Source organism: Grammomys surdaster, unplaced genomic scaffold (assembly GCF_004785775.1).
Source record: "Grammomys surdaster isolate TR1022 unplaced genomic scaffold, NIH_TR_1.0 240, whole genome shotgun sequence".
Classification (NCBI taxonomy): Eukaryota; Metazoa; Chordata; class Mammalia; order Rodentia; family Muridae; genus Grammomys; species Grammomys surdaster.
Window position 1 is genome coordinate 151,468 of NW_021604685.1, and position 27,567 is coordinate 179,034.

Below are 27,567 nucleotides of genomic sequence, written 5' to 3' on the forward strand. Positions count from 1 at the left end.
GCATGGGGAAGGGAATGGGGTGGGCATTCAGGATCAGGTGTGGAGAGGGGCAGGAGAGATGGCCAGATGGCCATGAGAATGAATGGAAATCTGCAGCTGGTGGAGGTGGGGGTATGGGAGGCATCTTGAAGGCTTTCCAGAGACCTGGAATGAAGGGTCCCAAGAGTCAATGGGAGTGACCTTGACTGAGATTCTGAGTAGTGGGGATATGGAATCTGAAGGGAAGACACATTTCTAATCCAGATCTTTGAGATAGGAACATACATTTTCAATCTAGATCTTCTGAGGGGGAAAAATATCTTTAATTTGGGCCATACCTTCTGCTTGCAGCCTATGTAAAGGTTATGGAAGAAGGAATCTTTCTCTCTTTACCTTCTTGCTTTCACTCTTGCTAGCAAGTTCATTTCTTCACTGGCATTATAGCCTACTAGTTCTTTGGGATTCCAGCATATACTGGACATCAGCTGAGACATCTAGCCTTCTAGACTGAACAACTACTGGATTCTTGTTCCTTCTATGGGTAGCTAGGCATTATTGGATTAGCTGGACCACAGCCTGTAAGCCATTATAGCAAAACACACACACTATATATATATATATGAACTTCTGCAAGTTCTGATCTTTCAGAGAACCCTGACTAAAAAACCTTCTATCATAATGGGGTGATATTATTTCTTCTTGTTTTTCAAGTGAGTAATTAAATTATTAGTATAGGATTTCTCCAGTATTCTTTTCTTTTATGAAGGCACTTAGTGCTATCAACTTGCCTCTTAAAATCTCCATTATTGAGTCTCAAAGGTTTAGGTGTATTGTATTTTCATTTTCATTAGTTTCTAAAAACCTTCTTAAATTCTTCCTTGATTTCTGTCCTGACTCAGTTTTTATTCAGAAATAAAACTGAATTTTGGCTTCCATGAATTTTTAAACTTTCTCCTGGTTTTATTGTTGTTGATATCAAGCTTTAATCCATGGTGGTCAGATAGGATGTACAGTTTTATTTCTGGTGACTTGCTTTGTTTTCTTGACTGAACTATCCATTCTTTCTAACCTGTCTGCAAGACTTAGAATTTTCTCTTCCATGTATTTTAACTGCTGGTGAGGCTTACCTCTTGTTTGACATTCTAAAGTTTTCATTTTGAGTTTTATTTCAGTTTGCATTTCTTTTAGTGACTCTATTTCTTTGTTAAATTCTACTTTCATGACTTGAATTATTTTGATTATTTCATTCAAATGTTTGTGTCCTCACAGTCTTTATTAAGACATTTATTCCTATGCTCTTTGAGGTTCTTGAACATATTCATAATTGCTATTTTTGAAGTCCTTGATTTGTGCTAAATCGTTTCTCCCTGGGCCCATTACAATAAAGTTGTTAGCTTCTGGAAGAGATATTTTATTTTGGTTGTTCATGTTGGTGTTTTCCTGCTGAGATCTAGGTATCTGGAGTTATGACATTTGAAGTGTAGATATTTGGTCTCATCTTTGTTGGGTGGGTGCCCCATTCTTTGGTTGATATGCCTACTCTGAGTTCTAGCCAAGTGTGGTTGTTTTGAGGCCCCTGATTGTCAATTGTCCTGCTAGTTACTATCAAGGGGTGGAGGTGGGTTGGATCACAGAAGAATGGAAATGAGAAAGTAGCAAAGGCTGTAAGCGGCAGATGGGAAGAGCTGAGTGGAGCCTGTATCCCCTCCAAGAAGCCTAGTTCCTTCCAATATGGATTAAGGTGGGCTAGAAGGAGGTGCTTTGGTGGGCGGACTGCAGCAGGACTAAAAGTAAGTCTCTAGAGACCAGAATGGAGGACAGTAAACAGGATAAACATTGCCTGCCTGAGTCTCAGCCTACTGTGACCACTATGGGTCCCTGATAGAGATACTCTGTGGAAGGTAGGAGTCACAAAGGTATAGAGATAGACTTGAAGGAATGCTGAAATAGGCAGCAGAGAAGAACTGGAGAAACCCTTGATCTTTATCAAAAGGCTAAGTCCCAAGAGAATGGAGGTGGGCTGGAAGGAGGCTGATTGATCTTTACTAAACTGTGTTTTTAAGGAATATTTATGAAATAACAGTGTTTAAAAACACATGTTGAAACAAAGTTGTGTCTCCAGTCTCCAATTTTACAATAAAAAGGGAGGGGTGGAGGGAGGGAGGGAGGAAGAGAGGGAGGGAGGGGGGAGGGAGGGAGAGATAGATCAAGAGAGAGAGAGAGAGAGAGAGAGAGAGAGAGAGAGAGAGAGAGAGAGAGAGAGAAGAGCCTATATGCACACTTTAAGCTAGAAGGTGAATATGTATAAATGAGATACCATTATATTCCATAAATAATGTATCTGAAAAAATAATTACAAACCAAGCTATATCAAGCTCTTTTTGCTTAGAAAAGTAGTTGACAGGTGAAAAAAAAAGAAGTCTATTAATTGCACATGAAAATTCAAAGAAAAAATTTCAAAGAAAGTTATTGCTTCAGTCCCCTGAAGTCCTTAAAAGAATTCTTATTCATAACTTCACACACTGAGATGATTAAATTAAATTCTAATACCTTTTCTTCTCTAGAATTATGATTCAGATATTTAGATGACACCCTTTGTGGAGTTAGAAGCCTTAAACTGACTTAGATAAATGGTTACCTTTTGTATTACTCATAGGCAAAAGAATTACTTCAAAACAGACTTTTTATTTTGTATCCCAAGTACTTATTACACAGAGTTGATGTTCAATAGGTCTTTTTAAATGAATAAAATAATTCCATATGCAATGCTGTAAATATTCCTCAATGAAATAGTTATCTTACTGCTAACTGAAATGTGCAGCCCTGGTGACTTAAAACCTCCCACAAGAGCTTTACAGCTTAAAACCACCTATCTTTAGTCTCGCGAATATCTTTGCTCATTCAGTAGTCTGATAATGCAAAGGAGAACATCTTGGAGCACAAGGGATCTCAGAAGTAGTTTTTCATCGAAAGAACAGATTCTGTACTGTGCTGAATTTACAAAGATTAGCATTAGCAACACTGAGCAGAGAAATATCTTCTATTCCACATCAGGCAGAATCAAGTGTTTCTCTGATCTATGCTAAAGTAGTGCCACTGAGATCTAATGGTAAGTTTCCCCTCCCCCCACATTCATTTAGGTGCGATGAGATAGTTCCTAATAATGAGTATGCAACAGCTCTTTCCTCCCCCATAAGACCCTGGATACAATGGAACTGAAAAGCAGAGTGTGGCAGAGCTAAATTGTCAGCATTCTGTTTTCTTATACCTTTGTTGTTAGTAAAATTCAGTGAAAAGCTACGTTTCTTTTAAGTATTTCTGAAATTAAAATATAATTATTTCTCTGGAAGCCCCCAAGTGTCCAGGACTCTATTGGTATTCCTATGGTATTCCTTATCCCCTCCAGGTTCCTCAATCCCCAACCCCCCAACTCTTCCACAAGACTTCCTGAGCTCTGTTTAATGTTTGGCTGTGGGCCTCTGCATCTGTTTCAGTCAGCTGCTGGGTGGAGCCTCTCAGAGGACAGCCAGGCTAGGCTCCTGTCTGCAAGCATAACAGAGTGTCATTAAATAACGTCAGGGATTGGTGCTTACCCACGGGATGGGTCTCAAGTTGGGCCAGTCAGTTGGTCATTCCCTCAGACTCTGCTCCATCTGTGTCCCTGCACTTCTTATAGGCAGGACAAAGTTTGATTGAAGATTTTGTGGGTAGGTTGGTGTCCTTATCCTTCCACTGGGAGTCCTGGCTGGCTGCAGGAAGTGTCTACTTCAGGTTCCAGATCTCCCACTGCTAGGAGTCTCAGCTAGAGTCACCTTTAAACTCCCTGGAGCCTTCCTCATTCCAGGTCTCTGGCGTGTCCTAGAGATGTCCCAGTCCCATCCCCCACACATACACCTACCTCCAGTTTCCATTAACTCTCCCTGCTCTCTCTCCCTGGCTCTTTCTACAGTGATCCCCCACCTTGTTCTCCTTCCAGTCTCCTCTTAATATTTTAACTGTACCACTCAATCATGTCCTTGCTAGTTTTACATCAAATCATTTTTGAGGGTGGTTTTTTTTTTTTGTTGTTGTTGTTGTTTTCAAGACAGGGTTTCTCTGTGTAGTCCTGGCTGTCCTGGAACTCATTCTGTAGATCAGGCTGGCCTCAAACTCAGAAATCCTCCTGCCTCTGCCTCCCAAGTTCTGGGATTAAAGGCGTGTGCCACCACTGCCCGGCTTTTCTTTCTTTTGGTTTCTTTTCTTTTTTTTTTTTGAGGGTGTTTTGAATGGTGCTGTTTCTTTGATTTTTTTTTCTTGTTGTGTTTTTCATTTCTACATAAAAAGGCTGGTACTTTTTTTTTCTGAATGTTATAGTTTGCTACTTTGCTGAAAGTGTTTAACAGTTGTAGGATATTTCTGGTGAAGTTTTTAGCACATTTTATATAGACAGTATTATCTGCAAATCAGGATAGTTTGCCTTCTTCCTTTCCCATTTTCATCCAGTTTGTCTTATTGCTCTACCTAATAAATATTTCAAGTACTATATCAAATAAATGGGGAGAATAGGCATCCTTGTTCCAAATGTTAATGGAAATTCTTTGAATTTTTCTCAGATTAGCGAGATGCAGGGCTTGTTGTATATTTCCTTTAGTATGTTGAAATATCTTACCCCTATTCTTAAATTTCTCAAGGGCTTTTATAATAAAGTGATGTTGGATTTTTTTTGTTTGTTTGTTTTTTCGAGACAGGGTTTCTTTGTGTAGTCCTGGCTGTCCTGGAACTCACTCTATAAACCAGGCTGTCCTCGAACTCAAATCTGCCTCCTCTGCCTCCCAAGTGCTGGGATTAAAGGCATGCACCACCACTGCCCAGCTTGATGTTGGATTTTATAAAAAGCTTTTTCTGAACCTAAGGTGACAATCATGTGATTTCTATCTTTGACTTTATTTATGTGATGGATTAATTTTTTAATTTTTATTGGTTATTTTATTTATTGACATTTCAAATGTTATCCCCCTTCCCAGTTCCCCTCCACAAAACCCTTATCCCATCCCTCCTCCCCCTGCCTCTATGAGGGTGCTCTCCCACCTGCTCACTCACTCCTGCCTCAGTGCCCTAGCATTCCCCTACTCTGGGTCAATGAACCTCCACAGGACTAAGGGGCTCCCCTCCCAGTGATCGAAGGCAATCCTCTGTTGATATACCTCTGCACACTGCTTAGAACAGACCACACCAGACCAAATGGTTCCAAGTGGGGTTTATTCAGGAGACAGGGCAAAGATGGGGGTGGTGGTGGAAGAAGAGAGCAAGGTCAGGGGGTTCTGCCTGTTTTATATGGGCAGTGACATAGCCTTTCACAGGTAAAAGTGGTAGGTAGTCAGGTGGATTCTGGAAATGTATGGCGGTTGCCTTGGCAATGATGTGGGGTTGCCTAGATGTGATATCACTGGGTACGGAGACTGATACCAACATCTGCTACATATCCAGTTAGAGCCATGGGTCCCCTGACTCCATCCTTACATTACTAGAATGAAGCCATCTTGATGTTGGTGGATAACCTTTATGTGTTCCTGAATTTGGTTTGCAAATATTTTGAGAATTTTTGCATATATTCTTATCAGAGATGAATTACTGAAAAAATGGCTAAAAAGAATTGCATTCTGTACTGTCTGGGTAGATAGAACATTCTGTATATATCTGCTAGGTCCATCTGATTTATGATGTCATTTAACTCTAGAGTTTCTCTATTCGGATATTTTTCTGGATGACCTGTCTTTTGGGGATAGTGAGAAATTGAAATCACCCATCATCACTGTGTTGATGTCAATTTGCCATCTTAGATGTTATAGTTTATTTTGTGACACTTAGCGTTCCTGTGTTTACCTATGTTTAGAAATGTAATATCCTATAGGTATTTTTTGTTTTTGTTTTTTTGTTTAATGAAATTTAATGAGCTTATCTCTTGGGACTAATTTTAGATTGAAGACTATTTTACCAGATATCAAATTAGGTATACCTGCTTGTTTTTTAATTTTGTCACCTTTGGAATACCATTTTCATTCCATTTTCCAGTAATGTCTATGCTTGATGGTTTACCGTGTTCCTTGGAGGCAACAAAAAGGGAGATCCTACTTTCTAATACAGTTTGCTAGTGGGCGTCTTTTTTGTTGTGGGAATGTAGATCATTAATATTAACACTTATTGAAAATGTGTATTCTTTCCTGTCATTTTATTAATTTTGCAGTATTTTCTTGGCTCTCTTTTGATTACTTGTCTTGGGATTGCTTACTTGATCTTATTAACCTGTGGGTATGTTTGTCATTCTCTTTATACTTATGAATTGTTTCTGATCTCATCTGTAGAGCTAGTCTTGTAGTTATAAATTCCTTTAATCGGTTTTTATCATGGAAGTTTTCTCTTTTCTTTTTGTTTACATTCTTCTTCAATTTTAATTGATAGTTTTGCTTGGTATAATAGTTTAGTTTGAGAGTTGTGATCTTTAAAATGTTTCAGGCCCTTCTACCTTTAAAAGTTTCTATCAAATAATCAAATATTATTCAATGAGCCTACTTTTCTAAGCGATTTGACCTTTTTCTCTTGCAGCTTTTAAATAATTAATAGTGTCTTTAATGTTTTAATGAATTTAAATGTTTTAATGAAGAATTTAGTTTTTGGTCTTGTCTATTTCACAAGCCTCATGTACTTGGGTGGTTATTTCTTTTTTCTACGTTTGATAATGTTACTTTTTATGGTTTTACTAAAGATATTTTCTATGTATTCACTGTGATATTCTTTTATGCTTATAGGAGGTGTTTTAAAACTTTTATTTGTTCTGCTCATATTTTCTTTTTTCAGTTTATCATTAACCTTTACTAAGTGATCTAATTCCTCTACTTTGTCTTCCATCCTGTTTTTGACAAGATCCATTTTGTTGGTGTGGCTTTATTTGGTGTCTAGGGCCATGCAGGAGGAACAACAAATGGCTTTAGATCTCATGGAATGCAGCCCACTGTTTAGCATGCCACAACGGGTGTGCCTTGGAGGACTACTTGTTCTGAGGACTTCATGCTGTTACAGAGTTTGGCTCTGTTCCTTGCCTTCATATCCCTCTTAATCTAAGAATTGTATGAAAACTCTTGGTGGCTTCCAACAACTCATTGGGCAGTATCTCTGGCACTTACAACAATAGTGCTTGATCTTTTTCAGGCATTGCTGCTGGAGCAGATTAATGATTCAATCACCACCCTAGAAAAGAACTGTAGATTGTCAGCTGTAACTACTACCCTTAGAAAACATTCGGAAAAATAGATTGTTAGTGAATTAAGGTTAGGATGTTTTTGTTAGTGGCTTTGATGTAGAAAATCTTAGGGAACAATTTAAAGTTCAGAAAAACACACTCTTAATAGTGGAGCTTGAGATTTTTTGAGGTCAGGGAACAAGAACAAAGGCAGCCCAAATAGCACTGGCTGAGCTGCTGATGAGGTGATGAATTTCTTGTACCCATTTTTTGCTCTCAGCTTCCTGATACAATTTAATAAAAAAAAAAATTCTATCTGAGTAAATGTGCAACCTGAGGATTTGAAGTAGAAATGACATTGTGTTTTATATGAAAGTTTAGATTTGCGATTCTTTTAAGATTTTACTAAGATTACTTTTTAAGATAAATAATAAAAATAATTGATCCTTTCTTTGTAACTGCAAATTGCAGTCTGCAAGTAAGAGAAACTGACTGAGAAAATACCTTTCCTTGCTTGCTCACACTTTGTTAATCTATAACAGGTCACTTAGTTACCAATGTGAGTTCTTGGGAATAATTTGTCTTCTTCACCTATGATATGTAAAGTGTTTTTTATGTAAAGATATTTGGGAATATACTGTTTTTCATAATCATTCACTAAAAGACAAACAGTATGTAGTCACAGTACAATTGTATACTGTTTGAAAGATTTTGCTGGGATATATAAGCTGACTTACAGTTTCTTGGAGTAGGTCAGTGTGTTGGAATTTGGGCCACCCACCAAATGTGTGTGTGAATGTATACATATGTGTGTGTGTGTGTGTGTGTGTGTGTGTATGTGTGTGTGTGTGTGTGTAAGGAGTCAAGCTCACAGGTTTTAAAGGGAAGCTGGAGTGGGAGATTCCTAAGTGTTATAGCCTATGACTACATTAAGAATGCAATGTTAAAACTGTCACAAAGGCCCAGGTTGTATTTTGGACCTGTAGACACAAGAGAAATGAACATGATTAGGAATGGGCCATTAGGTTTTAGCAAGGTACCAGGTAAAATGAAAGACAGTCCTATCTACAAAAAATAGTTTAAGTACTCATGGCTACAGGTCCAAACACTGTTCTTGGCTTTTACTCTTCCACAAATGATAGAAAAATGTTTCCCAAGATCCCTTGGAATACTTTGGAAATGAAACAGTAGGATAAGAAACTCAAGATAGTTGGAGCAAGTAGTCTCACAGCACACAAATTGTCTTTATTTTGCAATTGGGCACACGTGCGCATACATGCACACACATGCTCGCATACACACCCACACATACGCATGTGCACACAGTCATGAACTCGCACACACACAGACTCATGTGCACACACACACATGCACACACTCACACACATACACAAATGGCACAACTGTGCCTGAAATTCTTTTTACTTCTTTTATTGAACTCCATAAATATTTTCATAAGGCTTTATGTCATTACAACATCTTTTTTTTGTTGTTGTTAAACATTTCCAAATACACAATTTTGACACTTGTTTGACAGGGTCAAACAGTCAGATAATAGAAACAAAAGAATAAACCGGCAAATGCAGAGCAGCAGGGGTAGTCAAAATCACTGTTGCCCATCTATTCACCCAGCCCGCCCCACCCCCAAAGCACTAAAATATCACTATTTGGCTTCATACTAGAATTGTTAGAACTCTCTTGTTGCTGTCCTTAATAGATCGATTAAAGATATACACATAGAAGAGGATAAGAGAATGAGAGAAAAATTGTATTTCTGTATTTAGGACCTCCCTACAGTAGAACTCATAGAACAAACTTGCAAAACCCTTTTAGAAGAAAATTCGGGCCTCATTGAGTTGAGGAAAGGGGAATAAAGGGCCATGCAGAAACAGGAGAATTCTAGAGTTTGGGAGGATAACAGGCTGTGGGGACGAAACAGGTTTAGCTACTGAGTCCAGGGAACTGACAAGTTTTCCTTTGGGATACTGGCCACTGCTCTACGTTGAGCCATAGGTGTGGGGGTGGAGTAGGGAATTCCAATCAAAGGAGAGCTGAATTGGTAGTGCCTTCACAAATTACTATTACTTGTAAGGCCAGTGGACTGGATGGAGACACAGGAAGATGAGAGGTAATATCCCTGATCTGGGAGCCTTGAATGTTGGACTCACAAAGGGGAGGAGAATGAGAGGGTCTGGCCAAAAGATACCATAGATCTAGAAACCTTTCAAAACAAGCCCCCCCCCTTGGTGTGCTCCTAACCCCTGGAGAAAGTTGCCAAGGCCAAGACTAGTGAGGATGGGTAGAAAGTAGGAAAAGGAGGTACAATAAGGGAGGCCTGCATAGGAAGTGAAACACATTTCAGTTTGCTAAGGGAGAACATTGTAGTCTATGTGCTAAATACCAGATTTCTTGCCATAAGGGCTTAATGTAGCTCTATCATGTGCTGAGCAGTGATAGCCAGTCCCGAGCCCTGGTGTTCTGCTAGCTAGCCTTGATAACTACAAAGTCTGATAACAACTTGTAATTTGTTTCAGGGGTAGGGCTTAGTCTAGGTCAGGAAGCACAAATTCAGCTTTATTGAAGACCTCATACAGCTATGGTTGCTGCTAGGTAAGCTTAGATATTTTTTTTTTTATAATGAAGTCTTTTCTTGTGAGGTCCAGGACAGACTCAATCTTCAGATTCCTGAATAGGGTGGGTTTTCACACTTCTATATATATTCTATTTTTCTCACTCTAGCCATACAAAGGGCTAAAGAATAAGCACGCTTGTACTCATGGGGATTCTGATTTTTGTGGGAAACATTCTGGTCAAATGGAAAGCCTGCCAAGAATGAACTTCAGTGTTATGCCTCAGATCTTTTGCTGCCAGATGTAAAAGTAGCCCTAGGCTTCTCTATCACTTGCCTCAGTTGTCCTGGGATGGGAGTCTGTCAGGAACAAAGCATACTTTGAATGCCAGAATGGCTCTAACTATGCCAATACTCACAAATCCTCTACCAGGAAGACAGTAAGGGCAAAGGAGGAGACAGAGAAGATTATCCATGCAATCTGCTAACAATTGGGGATGTTTTTTATACTTTTAGTGATGCAAATTACTGGTATATTATCTTAGATAAAGCCTTTCTCTTTTCCTGATGGTCCCTATGTTTCCCTATATGATGTTGCTGTGAACTTTGAACTCTTTTCAGGTTAATCTGAAGGTGGCTAATGATCTTGACCAAGCAAGTTTTTCTCTTGAACTCCTCCATAAACTTCTAACAGTAATGCCTTATGAATCCAAAAATGGAAGCAGGAATGATCAGAACACTATATAGAGAGCCCTACCTGACACCTATCTACTATCTATGGGTTATGGGATAGAGATAAATCTCTTCCTCAGGAGGCAAAGTCTCAATTTCTTTGCTACTAGTTTAGATAATCCTTTTCGCCTAGGGAAGAGCTAGGCTGAAAAGGAGATCCATAATAAAAGAGGCTTGAAAAAAGAGACTAATGGACCCAAACTAACTCTTAGGTGAAAACCTTCTATGTCTTAGCATTGCTGTTACATGGGAATTCTCAGTGCTAGAAGAAATCACCTAAATAAAAACTATCTCCCTAACAGAAGTCTTCTCTACCCTCATTACATTCTTTCACTTCTTTGTTTCTGTTTGGTTTTATATCCTTCCACAATACCTAAAACAGTGAAAGCAATAGAAATACCAAGCAGATAAGTCACAAGGGCACAACAGAGCATGTCTAGACTGGCACAATTGTGGACACAGGATGCTGGGAAAAGGCTGTTGGTATAATTGCAGGGCTACAGGAACATTTGCAGATGGTTGCATGAGGAACAGGAGATGGGAATCCTCCCCTTCTCAGTGAAAAGTGACAGGGAGAGAAATGAAATCCCAAACCCACTACATAAATTAAATTCAAAAGTTATTAGCATCAGTATCATAAGGAAAGGGAAATAAAACAATGCAAATACTCTATGGTAATAATGACAGGTCAGTGAACTAGAGGAGCGAATAAGTTATCTTAACAGGAAAAAGAACAATGAGTAAGGGAACAAGGTTAAGAACTAAAAATTTTAAGAAGTGATTACATGTTTGGAAATCAGTGGTATTTCTTACCAACTATAGATTCCAATTGCCCAAAACAACAGAAAATGGTTTTGGTCCTTCTCTGTGTGTGTATATGTATGTATGTGTGCATGCATGTGCATGCATATGTGCACACATGCCCACACACACACACGTGTATACGTAAATGTCTATGTGTGTGTGCGTGGATGTATGTATGCACACACACGCACGCACACACACTCACTCTCACACACACACACATTTTATATATATATATATATATAAATTTTCAACAGTGCTTCTCCGAAAAAAAGGTCCATCTATAAATATAATTTTATTTATTTTAAAATTATCTGCCTTCCTATAGGTATTATTTTTTGAAGGGGGTTAACCTACTGAAGTTTTGCCAGAATGGTGACTGGCTGCGTTTCGGTTCAGTGAACTCAAACACTTGAGACGGAGTGATGCCATCGGGGACCAGGTACTGGCCCTGGTTTAACGGGTCCTGTGGTGGTGGGTAGGAAGGAGGAACTGAGCGGGCAGAGTTGACACCTAGAGCAAATAGGAGACCAAAGGAAAGAGTATAAATTAAGTACCAAGTGAATTCTCAAATTAACAGTGATTACTCACAGTACACTAGTTTTATGAGTTTTACCTGGTAACAAATTGAATAACCCTAATTCCAAACTCTGAAATACTCTGAAATCTAATAGAAAGTTTCAAATTTTGGACCTTTTAAGATTTCCATATTAAAGTTGTTCAATCAAGAAAGTCTATACAAATATTCCAAAATTTAAAAAATATATCTAATTTGGAATCTGAGGTACATTGTGTCTCAAGCATTTCAGGTAAATGATAATCAACACGTGCTGCAAATAGTTTCTTTCCCTGTCAGATTTGCACCAGCATCTCTATTTTTATTTGGCATCTTATTTCTATTCTATTTCTTTCACCATCTTATCAGGTATCACCAATAAAATAAGATAAGATAAAATAAAATAAAAAGATAAAATAAATCAAATCTGGAGTTTTACCATCACTTGTTTGACAGACAAGAAAATCAAGGACCAGAAGAAATCTTATACCTAAGATCTTATACTCAGCTCGCAAAAAAGTGGGAACTAGAGCTCACATGTGCAGAGTTCCTGGTTAGGATTTCTTTCCAGGAGACCATAATCCCTGAAGAACCTCACAAACTCTTTTCAGTTCTAGACTTTGGTTCTCTTCCTCTCCAACCCTACCTGAAAGCGTCAAAATAATCTGGTTAAGAACTACTGACTTCAGGACTTTCCATAACGGTTAAGGCCCAAGTAATTTAGTATTTTGCTTTGGGTTGACAGTGACAAACCTGTATTCAATAGAAAATTGACATTAGTAGTTGAAACAGAAAGGAAATTCATCACCATAAGACATGATTCATAGAAAAAAGGAAAATGGAATCTATGACCTTTCAATGATACTGAGATTATAGACCTTTTTATATTAATGGAGGATTCAAGGAATCCAACTACCCTGACAGTAGTTCTAATGCTAAGCCATCATCAGCCATTGGTACTTCCATAGGAAGAATCATTCAGTTCTGTAGTCACTTTTGAAATATCATTTGGCAAATGCTAAAAATATGAGGGTATTAGATGCTAACAAATAATACAGGGATGTCAAGGAGGAAGTCTTGCTTTATAAAGCTCTATTTTTCATTTTCTCTTTCAAGCTTTTGATATCAAATATACAAACCAAAGATTTTTAAAATACTTTTTCTTAGGGATCTATAGTTTCATATTTAATTTCACAATGAATTTCTACTTAATTATTACGGCTTATAATCAAGGTCCTAATTTGTCTATAGAAATCTAATTCAGACTATTTGTTGAAAATATTGCATTTTCTTTGCTGAATTGTTGTTCTGTCTTTGTCAAAATAAGTCACACATATGCATGTAGGTCTATTTCTGAATTCTTTCTATTAAACTATCAGTATTGCCTCAGTTAATGTACCTATATAATGAGTGTTGAAATTAGGTAAACTAGGTACTTCCTTTTCATTCTTATTTTTTCAAGATTGTTTTATTTATTCTAGAGTAATAATTTGACTTTCAACTGGCCTTAAAGTCTATGGAGATGAAGGCTATGTTTATTATTCTGACATTTTTTTTGTATTGTCAAATTCAATTGGGCTGATGCATCAGGAATTAGCATTTAACCCCAGGAAGTTACATATAAATTCTGAAAACCAAGACAGCAGAAAGTAAACAAAGTAAAGTGAAAAGGCCTTTTTATCAGCCAGATAACTCTTCCCTCAGAAAAACAGATGGTTGATAATGTCCCATGGTATTACAAAGAACATGTGAAGGGGACACTAGAACAATTACTTAACTAATGACATTTGCATGAGAGCTATTCTATCAGTTTTCCCTTCATTATTTCTAGAATTCATTCTGAATCCTAGAGCTAATGAGAGAGCAGAAGGAAAGGACTGGGGAAAGTGATGTCTTATTAAGATTATCTATTCCTCGCAACAGTGAAAATACTGTCAGTAAAAAATGGCTGCCAGTAATTGAGATGAGAGGATCAAATGAGATATCACCATCATCAGGACCCTGAGATGAAGAGGGGAGAGCAGTGCTCTCAGAATCAAGATGACTTAGGTTAAAAATCACTTTACCTTGAATGGTTTCAGTTTCTTAACCTGGAACAGGGGCTAATAGTGCCATTTTCTTTGGGTTACTATAAAGATGAAATGAAAGAAATTAAGAAACTTGGTACTATGTAGACACTCTAGAAAGCGGAAGGTAGATCCTTCTTTTTGCTCAATTGAGCACTTTAGTTTTGTTCTGGTTCATGAAAAAGAAAAGAAAAACTATTTCAAATTTAAGCTGATTCTATTTGAATTTGAATTTTTCAAAGGTATTTCCATGTATGCCTCGGAGAAAGACTATCTTGCTTCAATTTGAGGTTCTTCACTTTGGTTTGGGGCTACTGATTAGGTAAGCATTTTTAGACCACTTAAAGAATGCTGAACATATCCCTATATATTTATTAAATAAATTATATACATGCACTATTGCCTGTCTCTGGATTATTCAAGGAGTTTTTCTTATTTTGAAGTAAACACAAAAATAATTTTTTTATTTTGTTTTGTTTATGTAGCCAATAACATAGGTATGACTAACCCACATCCCTTACTCTCAAGAATGAAAACACTAAGAACATTTGTTACTTGTTATCAAGAATACCTGGGTAGCTGGAAACTATTCCAAGTGAACCTCAGTATAGAAAGGAGCCAAGGAATGTGAAAACACATCCCCCATGGTTTCCTAGTCCCACACAGACAGTGAGTGGGTCTGAAGGAGTAAAGACAGAAGTACCTTTCTGTTTAGACGCTTTTCTCACAGTCATTGCAGCCTGTCTCTTCTGATTTTCAGAAATCTCAAAGCCTACAAGAGAAAAAAATATGTATGTAAATATATGTATATGACAAGAAATAACGAAAACTGGAGGCCTTGAATTTGACAGAGATAAGGGAGGAGTATAGAACAGGGTTTGGTGGAGGAAAAGGAGCAATGGCGTAATTATAGTATAATCTCAAGAAATAAGTTCAAAAGTTTAAATACAAAAGGTCACTACCTAGTCATTCTTTTCTAGAAAAATTTACTAAAGTAATTTGTTAGAAATTTGGAGAACTAGCCACATTTCTTTGGGGTATATTCCCAGGAGTTGTACTACTGGATAGTAAGATTTATTTTAATTTTCTTAGGAATCTCCATGGTGTTTTTGTTAATGGCAATCTGATCATTTGCTATTTTCTTTTTGCTAATAGATTATCCAAAATGGATGAATGAATCATTGTGATTTTGAATTATTCATTTCCATTGATTAGTGACACTGATCATGTTTTCATGTATCTAGGGGGCCATTTGAAAGTCTTCTTTTGAAAAACATCTAGTCATGTCTTTAATTCATATTTTAATTGGGTTACTTGCTGTCTTGTATTGAGTTGTTTCATTTTCTTATAAATTCTAGAAATAAATAGTTATACAGCACTATCCTCTGAGCTAAACATCTGTCATCTTTATAAGCCCAGCTGTGTCTGCTTGCAAAATATTATCACAAAGGAATTCAGATTGCCTTCATAACCAGGTGGATGTAATTCTGCCCTAATTATATGTGGTCTCATTGTTTCCAGGAGGTGTCACAGGCTGGAAGACTAGAAAAAAGGATCTATTTATGCACCCATGGTGGGACCAGACCTTCCAGTTGGCTGCTTTAGGGTCACCTGTACATCTGTCTGTAAACCCTCATGCTTGCTCTGTAAGTAAGCCTAATACACTTATTGGTTCTTCTGGGTGAATATTCTATAGAATTAAACTTTAGTTTGTCATTAGGAACTTAGGTGGAATGGAATATATATTACCAACTTTCCAGTATGGACAGAATTCTTACAACAAATGTCACACTATATGTTAGTAAGAGTTTTCTCCTAAATTGTAGCTATCTCGTGTTTGGTGTTATTTCTTTTCTTCTTTCTTTTTCTATAAAGTATTTTTTGAGGTTGTATGTCAAGAAGATACTTGCATTCCCAGGTTTATTGGAAACACTATTCACAATATCAAGAATATATGGTCAACCTAATTATCCATCAATGAACAGATACAGACAATGAGAAGATACTATTTAGCTGTATAAAAACATGAAATTCTGTCATTTTAAAAAATAAAATAGTAGGATTCGGAGGACATTACATTAAGTAAGATAAGTAAGATGCGGAAAAGACACTGTATGATCTTATATCTTAAAAAACTAGCATCATGTATGTGGAGAGCAGAATGAAATTGGAGAGAAGAGGGAGTAGAGAGAATGCAGAGAGGTCATTCAGTAAGCTCACTGATATAGTTAGATAGGAGGAATAAATTCTTTGTTCTGTGGATTAGTAGCATGAATATAGTTAATAAAGTACTGTACATATTAAATAGTTAACGGATATAATTTTCAACATAATCATTCTAAAAACAAAATTTTAAAGTGAGAAATGTACTAATTACCCTGAGTTGCTAATCACTCAATGATTATATGAGTGCTTTTATTTTGTAAATGTATATAAGCATTTTATGTAATTAAATTTAGATGTAATTAATTAAAACTAAGACTTGGTTATAAACATTCCATATTGCATATTACAAAATACAGCAGCCAAAATTATGACTAGAAGAGGAACCTGAACAGAAACTGTGGAGAATATTTAAAGTACTATGTAAAGTGGAAGAACCACTTTGTATTAATTGAAAATATAAAAAAAGGAAATAATGACAAATGATAAGAGAATTAGAATAGAAAATATATATTTAGAAAATGAAGGTTTCAGAAGGAAGAAAATAATTAAATAGAGGTAAAAAAGAAAACAATAGAAAACTTTTCTAAGTGAGAGAACACACACTTGTTGAAACAGTAAAAGGTCTTTCAAGACCAAGGCAGGATTAGAATACATAGACAAACATGAAGTCGTTGAGTAATGACTGAAATTACTAAACTTACAGGATCAAAACCAAAAAGCTTTCATACTGTAAGTGGCAAATGTCTCGGCTTTAGAATCACTGGCCAACCAAGTAGGAGATACTCTGTGTTCTAACTCCAGCAAAAAGAAATTTTACATAAAACATCATTAGTGGTAGCACAGAATCCATAGGTGAGATCAAATTATAAACAACTCCCCCAAAGACCTGGGCATTTTATATAGAAACTTATAAAATGTAGGGTTTGACTCAAAGAACATTTACTCAGAAAGAATTTTTTTCATTTAATTAATTGAGACAAACCCAAATACTGGTGCTATGAAACTGGGGAATCTAAAAACAAACAAAAAAATCAAACAAGCAAAACAAGAAGGACACCCCCTAAACAATCGAGCAAACAAACAGACAAGTAAAAGAAAGCAAGTATAATACAAAGTGGATTAAGAGAGGGGATGGGGTAAAAAAAAAAGTGGAAGAAAACAGGTTACAGGGGTAATAGGAACTCTCACAGAAAGTCTAGAAAGAAATATATCAAAACATTTACAAAAGTTCTTATTACAATGTATGTTATTGTGATTTTCATTTTTTTATTTTGTATGTGGTTTTGTTTTGTTCCCTTGGTATTTTCTGCAATTTTCTAATTTAATTTAATCAGACCGGGGAAAGTAACATAAATCCACATTTAAAAACAAAACAAAGATAACATAAGCCTGTCAGAAATAGTTTGTGGAAGCTTTTCATTAGTAGCAGATCTTTGAAGTCAAAAGTTATTAGGGCATCATATGGGAGATACGGTGTGAGAGGCAGACGGAATGAATGGTAGGGATCTTTTAAGTAATGCAGGATCTGTGAACTCAGACTAGCCACAGGTAGTTCTAAAAGTCAATATTGCCATATCATTCTACAGCACGTCTCAATGAAGCACTCGTACTTTAAAAGAAACCTGACTTGCTTTAAGACTCTATTATGCTTGCAGACAGGAGCCTAGCATAACTGTCCTGAGAGGCTTCATCCAGGAACCAATGGAAACGGATACAGTGAGAACCACAGCCAAACTTTATATGGAGCTTGGGAAGTCTTGCAGAAAAGTTGGGGAAAAGATTGAGGCACCCAAAGAGGATAGGGACTCCACAGGAAGATGAAGAGTCTACTAACCTGGACCCCTGGGACTCTCAGAGACTGAACCACAAACCACAGGTGAGCTGGACCAAACCCCTCCTCCCAGAACATATGTAGTAGATGTGCAGCTAGATCTTCTTATAGGTCCCTCAACAACTGGAGCAGGGGCTGTCCCTGAATCTGTTGCCTGCCTGTGGATCCCATTCCCCTAACTGGGCTGCCTTGTCTGGCCTCAGTGGGAGAGGATGCACCTAGTCCTGCAGTGACTTGATGTGCCAGGGTGCGGGGGGTGGGAGGATATCCACGGGCATACCCCCTTCTCAGAGGAGAAGAGGAAGAGGGAGTGGGGGGAGAGCTGTGTGATAAGTGGACTGGGAGGAGAGGAGGGCCGATATTGGGATGTAAAATGAATAAATAAATAAATTAATGGGAAAAAATAATACTCTAAGTGCATTTTCAATATGGACTTTAGGACAAGGGTTACTACATCTTACTGGCCATCCATCTTTTGCTCTGGGCCATTTCATTCCCTAGCATGTTATGGCATAAGAACCTTTTGTATCAGAAACTCTAACAGGTAAGCATAATTTTTAGAGACAATTTTTGAAAGTTTGAACATTTAACATTTAAAAGTAGTATTCCATTTGTATGAAACATGGAGCAAAACAAGAAACTTTTCTAGACACTAGAAAGGTTGATTTATTTGCTGCCTCCTTAGTGCTGGGGATTGAATGGGACCATATGCATGCTAGGCAAGTACTCTATCTTTGAACTACATCCCTTCCCCTTCATTTTAAACAAATAGACTCCTGCTATAGTTCATATTGCTTGAACTCATAATGCTGCCCAGACTGGCCTTGAACTTGTAATCATCCCGTCTCCATCTTCTGAGTGCTACAATTAGAGATATGAAGAATGATACCTGACTATCTGATATTTTTTATTATAGAAATAGGACCTTGAGGAGGATACTAGGTAATGTTTAATAAACTGCAAATCTTTAGCCACAAGACCATAGCTACATAAACTGTTTGAATCCCAAACTGATGTTTTATTCTGAATCTAAATGAAATGAGTGGTTATGTTTTTTGACATTATTATATTTTCTGTGATTTATTTTTAAATAGTTTTAGAATATGATGACTAAGTACATATAATTTTAATTATAAGTTAATATCTGAAGTGATTTATCAAGAATTCAATTTTCAGAAACCTTTGCCTCAGGGACTAATACTGCCACCTGAATGGAGGAGGCCTACAAAGCCCAACTCTGATAGTTATCTGTTTTCACCAGTAAAGTGAATGTAACTAAATGTGCACATGTAATTTGGTCTTCTCAGAACTCAATATAAGAATGACGTGAACCCATAATCTGAAAGGGACCTGAAGTTTGTTAATAAAAGCAGATCCATTGCCTTGGTCCTCATCAGAATTATATTGATACTTTTTGCCTTCTGAGTTGCAAGGCCCTGGTTTTTATTTCCAGCATCACAAGCAAAGGTATCCATCTCATCAGTATAATTGGAGCAAATCTGCATTAACAAACCATTTCATAAAACATTCTCATATACCTAGAGACAGAGAGCTCTGTGAATATATGGAGATTACAGAATAGAATGTAAACTCTTTTGTGTTTGTTTGCTAATGCATATGAGTATAGAGGTAGGAGAATCAAGTTTGGAATTGGCTTTTGGTACAATATTCCTATCTGATAATCAGTATTAGGCATGAACAATCTGTAACTCACACCTATGGGTGGGTATTTTCAAAGACCCATAAGGAACCACCATAGTGACTTAGATCAGTTTGTAACAAAAATCTTTCCTTTGACTCTAGAAAGATAAAATCAACTGTATTGCTCTATGGAAAGGTCTTCACAATTATATATATATTTTTCTGTTCTCATGTCACTTACCAATTTTTTCATCTTCTTGTACCATTTTCCTCTCTTCTCTGAAAGCTCTAAGCCAACGTATTTTCTCCTCCAGTTTCTTGGCAAAGAACAGATGCACTTCTTCGGTTTCCTTGTTATGAAGCTTGAAAGCATTTTTCATGCTGACATTAAAGTCATCATCTCTGCCATCTTCAATGTCAATTACCTCATATTTATCCATGTCAATGCGCCCCTTGTAGTATAGGATGTCTCTCCGGATTAGGTCCTAGGTGGGAAGAAACAGATTATTTGTCAGAAGTCCAGACAGAGTGGATGCCAGGAGAGGTGGCACATGGTCACAAAAGGATAGAAACACTATTCTTGTTCTGGGATATAAATGAAGATTTTATTGTCTCAGTATATGCACTGAGATGACCAGATGGACACTGACAAGTTGGCTAAGTAGGCACTCTAAGAAATTTCCTATGGAAACAGATGCAGAGACTCATAGCACACATCAGGCAGAGCTCAAGGAGTCTTTGTGGAAGAGTGAAGAATAGAACTGAGTAAGGTAGAGGGGCCAAGGACACCACAGGAACAACCACAGAGTCAACTAACCTGGGTCCAGGGGGATTACAGGACATGGGCCACCAACTACAGAGCATGCAGTAGCTGAACCTAGAAACCCTACACATTTATAGTAGATGTGCAGCTCGGTCTTCATATGGGTTCCCTAACAAGTAGAGCAGAGGCTGTTTCTGACTCTGTTGCTTGCATTGGATCCCGTTCCCTTAATTGGATTAACTGGTTGGGCCTCAGTGGGAGAGGATGTGCTTAGTCATACTATGACTTGGATGTTCCAGGATGGAGCGGTATGCAAGAGGGGCTTCTCCTTCCCTGAAGAGAAGGGAAAGGGGTAATGGAGGAAAGGATTTTTAAGGGCTGGACTGGGATGAAAGGATGGGGGTATGATTAGGATATAAAGTGAATAAATAAGTCAATTAATAGTAAAAAGAGATTTCCTATATCCAAAGATTGTTTCAAACCCAGTATCAATCACTAGAATGTAAACTGCTTATAAGCAGTAGAAAGCAGTATACAATAAAAGCACTACCAGCAAGTGAACTTTCATCTTCCAAAAACTTGGCATACTTACCAGAGGCAGAAGATGAGCTTGCTAAAATGTGCTTGGAAAAAAAAAAAAAACCTCAGGCAGGATACGGAGAATAAAATTGTAGATGAAAGTTTATTGGTGAGAGCTACTAGAAGGTCATACACTATTGGGCATGAAGAGTTAACTGTAATGGATCCAATGCTTTTAGTACTTGGGAATTTTGGATAACAGCTAGCCTGACAGGAAAAGTGTGGATAAAAGAAAACAAAGAAGGTACATATATCAATACAGATGAATCTCACAATCTTATTATGACAAAAGCAAATATTGTACATGTATGAATACAATGTTCTCTATCTTTTGTTGGTTTACTCATGAACACAGAATTAGATCAATTCTGTTCAATGAGACACTCATCCTAAGTCCATGCATAGTCTCTTATTTCTGTACTTACTCACATTTTAAATGACATATTAAGTATTGGTGAACTTGCTACCATATCTAAAGCTTTATTACCCCAAATACTCTCATCTTAAATCTCATAGTCATCGTTGATTTTATTTCCTTTCTGTATATTTTAACCTGACTTGTATTTTCCACAATCACCATATAAAACAATGCCGTATATTTCTAGAGACATGTACAAGTAACAAAGTTATAAGGAAATATAAAATGATCAGATGTAGCAAATTCAAGAGTGGATGAGAAAACTAGAAGTGAGTCAGAAATGGTAAGGAATATGTCCTACTTTGTTTTCTATTGATGTGATGAACACTATAACCAAGAGTAGCTTGGGGAGGAAAGGGCCTATTTGCCTTCCAGGTTTCAGTCTGTCATCAAGGGAAGCCAAGGCAGGAGCTCAAGGCAGGGACCTAGAGGCAGAGACTGATGCAGAGACCATGATGGAATGCTGATTACTGGCTTGCTCCTCATGGCTTTCCCACCTACTTTTCTTGTACAACCCAGGCCCACCTACCCAGGGACTGTACTGCCCATTGCATTGCCCACTGAAGTTTCCTCTTCTCTGATGATTCTGGCTGTGTCATTTGAAAAATCTAAACAGCACTGTAATAAATTAGTTAATAGTCTTACCCAGCTACAAACTCTGCATGCTACAATACCAATCTATTTGGCAAAATGTGCACTTGCACAGGGGTATAATGATGGAGGGGCTAACTAACTGCATTCTGGTTAGATATGAGGAAAGCCACATGAGAGGAAGCATATGCTAGGTATTGTAAACCTGGTTTTGAATGATTCTCAACATATTTCTGTCAATCTCAAATCCTCAGGTGTGGAAATACACGTGTTGTTTAACTGTTTTAAAACTGATAACCACTATATAGTTCTTTTTGCTGCTGTAATTATTATGCATACAAATAAACCAAGAATACATAGGAGTTCTAATTCACTCGGGACACCTGCCATTAAGCTCAAACAGTTCTGTTGGGTATTTGCAACACCAGTCCCACAGGAGAGGAAGATATGGGTTGAACAGAGAAGGCTAATACTTTTTAGGCCTATTTCTTTTGACCATATCCAAAATGCACAAGCTCAGTCCTGGCCCAAAGCACAGAGGGCTTCCATTAACTGATTTCAAGATTTCAGGAATGTTTTTTTGAGATACATGCTAAAAAACTGAGCAGTGTCAGGATAATGTAACTAGACAAAAGGGGGACAATATAGGAAAACGTGGATGTAATGCTTGAATTCTTCATTACAGTTGATATAATGACATATACAGACTGGGAAAGGCAGATATGGGCAGCATACCGCAAGAGTGGCTACCTACCAATCTAAAATATTAACAACCTCAGTTTCCTGGTTCCTAACTTTAGTCTAAAATTTCCTTCTCTCCTCTATCAAACTAGTGCTTCACAGTCATTTTAAGTCTTAAAAGTCTTTGGCATTTCCTAAAATTGGAAATATGTGTATGATCATAGGAATCCATTGCCAGTAAGAATCTGAATATTCTATTGTCTATTTGAATATTTATATATGACAAAGGAACAAAGAAATATCCTATTTCTTTAGAAGAAGATTGGAAATTAGAGTGATGTGTTGTTAACTCTTGTGTTATTAAATTTTTCTATTTGTAGCTAATAAAGGGTTTAATATGATTGGTGATAAGATAAATGATCTGGAATGATCTACAGGTTCAGGAAGTCCAATCATAGGTAGCAAAGGCTATGAACAACAGAGGACAGGGAAAGAATATGAATAAGACAAATATTTAAGTGTGAGTTCTAGGTATGTAACACATTAAGTGTATGGCTTGGGCAAGCAACCTAGCTTCTCTCAGCCTAATTATTGCAACTTTAAAATGATAAAAGTTGACTTTATCACATTAAATAACTGCAAAGCTCCCACTTAAATACAAAGGTTCCATGCTACAAAGCCAGCCTTATCCAGTAAATGTAGCCTTGAGCTTTTGTGATCCTTTAAAATCCTTTTGACAAACCTCAACCTTTGATAAACCTCAAAAGTCTACTGCTTCTTATAACTTAAACTAGCCAAGCAAACTAAATATGAAGAGTTAAGTACGAGTCAAAGAAAAGACAAATTCCAATATTTTCTATTTACATGGCCACTGACTTTAGAAATTTGACACAAATTCAGGGTAGGAATAGTACTCTAACTCATTCAAACAAATCAAACATCATCTTGGGCTTGCAATAATGTATCCTTTTCTCTTGAAACAACTCTCTTATTTCAATATGTTTAATCTACATGGTCAAAGTCACATCGTCTTCCCCCAAAGAAACGTTCTCTGATTATATATATTCTAGCTGTTGTGCCCTCATCTTGTCTAAGTTCTAACACTGTGACAGCTCTTTTTTTTATATATATAATTTATTTTTTCTCAAATCGTAATTCATTCACACAAGGGTTATAAACACAGAAAGGCGGGATGTGGGGAAGGGAATGACACTGGAGTGTGGGTGATCAGGAGGAATACAGATATCATCAGAACCGGGTATCTGCTGGGTGAAGGTTCAGGGGACAAGTCACTATGACTCTGCCTATGACTCGCTTGTCCTTGTTGGTATTGTCTGCCCAGGCTACCTATTTACAAGGTCTATGACTACTCAGGCTTGTAAATTTCCACAAAAGCTGCCTGTTTACATTAGCTTATAGCCATCTGTTTCGATGTTTTTCCACTGAGACCCAAGACTTGGTGTTAGTATACATGTATGACAGGCCTATTGCTGAATTTAGGCCTATGGCTGATTTTAGGCCTTCAGTGGGTAAGCAGGGCTGCCCCTGACATCTCCTCCCTTCTCTAAGTATAGAAGGGCTGTGGCAATTCTAAACTTGCGAAGGCGGGGATAGAGGCCTGACCTCCAGTATTTGAAGGGGACCTTGTAATGGCTCCAGTCCCCCTGTCATTGTCCCTGTGACAGCTCTTAAACACTATTCATCTAACACTTAACTATCATGCCAATTATAGCTCTTAGTTTTGTTTGCTTATTGAGATTGTGCTAAGAACTTTGTCTTCTTTGAACTTGCAACATTCAGGGATTGTCCATAGAAAGTTTATGGGGTCTTCTGAACACATTAAGAAAACAAAGCCTTCCTGAGTCCTGGGTGCTTGTGGTACTGTTGGTATCAAGCTTCTGACCTGTCTGAGTGTCTTCACAGGAGCATATTGATAATATGGCCCAAACAGATAATATTTGGATCACAATTTCCCTGTCTACTAGAATTTACTGTTTCTAACAGGATACCAGCCTTTCTCCATTTCTTTTTTTGTTTGTTCAAGTCTCTGAACAAAAAAGAGTTTAGTACTTCTCCAGGATTGTACAGCCTATAAATACCAAGCTTCTGGCCATAGCCTGTGACTCCAGCAAGGAACTACCCTAATCCCTGACATTACATAATTCAAACAGCTCACAGATATTTCAACTTGATCCCACTAGGTAATCCTAGGATTTAGCAAGACTTCACAGGACATTTTGTACAAATGACAGATGCTACAATCTGGAGTATAAAGCAGTTCAGGATTACAGCCTGCCTTATTCATTTACCTCTACTACTTTAGAAGGGGTCCTGGCTACTCTTTCCCAGCCCAGAACACCCCAGTTTTCTATCCAAAATTTGGGGAATGTACATGGACAAAGGCAGGCTTGTTTTAGTCACGATTATATTCCAACATACACAGTACATGCTGAATAGTCAAAATAAAAATAACAATGACAACAGTAGCAAGGAGGACGTAAACAGCATATACTATCTGCCAACTACTATCCTAACAACTTTGCATTTGTCAACTTAATTACTGCTGATGAAAGTACTACGAGGTAGGTAACTGCATCTAATGATGAACTGTAGACAGAGTGTACTGAATTTAGGATTAAACGGTGGAGCCAGGCTTTGGGTCTAGAACATCTGGCTCTAAAATCTGTAGCTTTTATTTAAAAATATGCTATATATTGCTTTAGAATAAAAATTGCTAAGTGAATGATTAGCAACATGATATATACTGTAATTGTATAAACTCCTAACATTTAGTAAATACAATGTACCAACGATTATAGCTGTATAGTCTCATTTAAAGTTCATGATTCTCTTTAGATTTCTATTTTTTCAAATGAGGAATAATTATAAGCAGAGAAAACTTGTTTAAATTCAGACAGCTCATTAGAGAAAAGTAATGGGTACCCTCTAATCTGGCTTATTACTCCACTACTTCCCAGTAGTTATCGTGGTTCCCCTGTACAGCCTTTCTGAAATGTGTTTTATTGCTAGTTCAGTTAGACAGTAAAGAAAATAGGTAAAATTAGATGGATAAAAAGAACAGATCAATAAAAGGAAAAATAGATTTAAAAAATACTGGGTCAACATTAGACTGATTAATAAGAGATGATTAATAAGACTCTGGTATCCACTTTTCCAGTTTTAACTCCCTTGTCTATCTTATTTCTATTTTATTCAGGTCTCTTTCTTTAAAGAAAATTATTTATTTGTGTATGTATGTGCACATGAATATATATGTATTGGAAACACGTGAGTGCATGTGAATGGAGAGGCTAGAAGAACATTGAATCCCCTGGAACTAGAGTTATAGGCAGTTGTGAGCCACTATGGCAGTTTTGGAAATGAATGCCAGTTCCTCCATGGAGCAATGAGTGCTCTTAATCACCACTAAGCCATCCTTCCATTTCCCTAGCCCTACCTCATATCATACTGTGGTATGTGAGTTGTTTAAAATGAATGGCTCTAGTTCCATCCATTTGCCTGTACAGACTTCTCCGAACAAAAGTCTTCTGTCCAGTATCATTACATGTAATTTAGTTCTTATCCCTCAGAATCTTGTGAAAGCAACAGAAATAATAGTACAATGATGATAGGGGACAACAGGACACATCGAAATAGGCACAGGTAAGAATAGTGAATGCAGAGAAAAGGTTGCTTAGGACAATAACAGGAGTGTAGAAAAATTGGTGGATAATGGGAAAAAGAGGTCTATTCTGTTCCACGGTAAATAGTGAAAAAGGAGAACAAAAGCCAAAATATGGAAAATTATTTCCAAAATATCAAAATAATTTCAAAATAATGATATCAGGGAGAAAACAGAAAACATCTACAAAACTAAACTAATAGAGGAACAGAGGCTAAGAAGAAAGACAACAAAAGGGTCTTAGAAATGACAAGGAAAGAAAAGGAACAGAAATTAAAGGAACTGCTGATGTCTTTCATGTGTATGGTAACTGCTATTTCAAAAGTACCCTCTTTTATCCTTCCCTCTGCAAGACAAACTACAAGTTGCCTGAGCTGTTCAAGTTTTTCTGAGTGTCTTATTCAATCCCAACTCTTAGTGTACAAAACCAGTGAGATTGTGTTTACCTGGCTACAAGCTAAAGGAATCAGAAGAGTCCGACAGAAATTCAGCAGGTGGACATTACTAGTTGAACATTAAAGAACAGATTGAATATTTAAATGGTTCCTATATTACCTGTAGCAGATAATTATTCTGTCAACAGTTATGTAAAATGAGTGATGGGGACTTAACCAATTTATAATAGTATATCTTTTGTTACTACATAGGGGGCTAAACAAGCTTCATGTGCATCTACAACAGTCCTGCCTCTCAACTGCCACTTCATAGGGATAGGTCTCATTTATTCTTCACAATAATCCTGTTGATTAATCTCCCTGCATTATACATGATATAATGGAGGTGCATGAAATAAACAGTTACTTGCTTGATTGACATAATAATGATGCTAAAAACCAGAATTTAAGACCAGAATCATTTAACTTTATCTATCACTCCACGTTTTTTTCTCTCTATAAGAAAATGGGAGAATCTAAAGTGACCACAGGGGGGAAAAATAGATTTTTGGGGCTGGGGATGTGGCTCAGTTGAAGCCATTGGTTTGATTCCTGGCATTGCATAAACTAGGCATGGTTATTTATGCCTGTAGTGTCAGCACTTGGGATGTAGAAGCAAGAGAGATCAGAAGTTTGAACTTATATTCTTATACATAGTAAGCACTAGGATATGTTGAGGGGCAAAACACCCTGTCTCAAAATAAATCACCTTATTTCCACCCTGAATACAGACTCTCTCTGTGAATTTCAGTCTTATAATCTAGTACTTGAATTTAAAGATAAAATACAGAGTTCTTAATGAAACATCATTTGTTCTTAGATGCAAGTGCTGAGCTCTCGTAGTCAACTAATCTCTGCC

At 37.2% G+C, this 27,567-nt stretch overlaps 1 protein-coding gene across 3 annotated transcripts in view; it reads right to left on the bottom strand.

The window, feature by feature from the left end:
* Window positions 1-8,610: 8,610 nt before the first annotated feature.
* The window catches only part of Arhgef9 (Cdc42 guanine nucleotide exchange factor 9), a 138,164-nt gene continuing 119,207 nt past the window's right edge, over window positions 8,611-27,567 (bottom strand). For 2 of the 3 annotated variants that reach the window (XM_028774350.1, XM_028774351.1), the window contains exons 8-10: window positions 19,802-20,045; window positions 14,626-14,694; window positions 8,611-11,813 (exon numbers count right to left, since the gene is read on the bottom strand). In XM_028774350.1, coding sequence (XP_028630183.1) covers window positions 11,632-11,813; window positions 14,626-14,694; window positions 19,802-20,045 — 495 coding nt within the window. In that variant the 3' untranslated portion in view covers window positions 8,611-11,631. Of the gene's footprint in view, window positions 11,814-13,922; window positions 13,985-14,625; window positions 14,695-19,801; window positions 20,046-27,567 lie in introns of all 3 variants that reach the window. The other variant, XM_028774352.1, reaches the window with a different exon arrangement.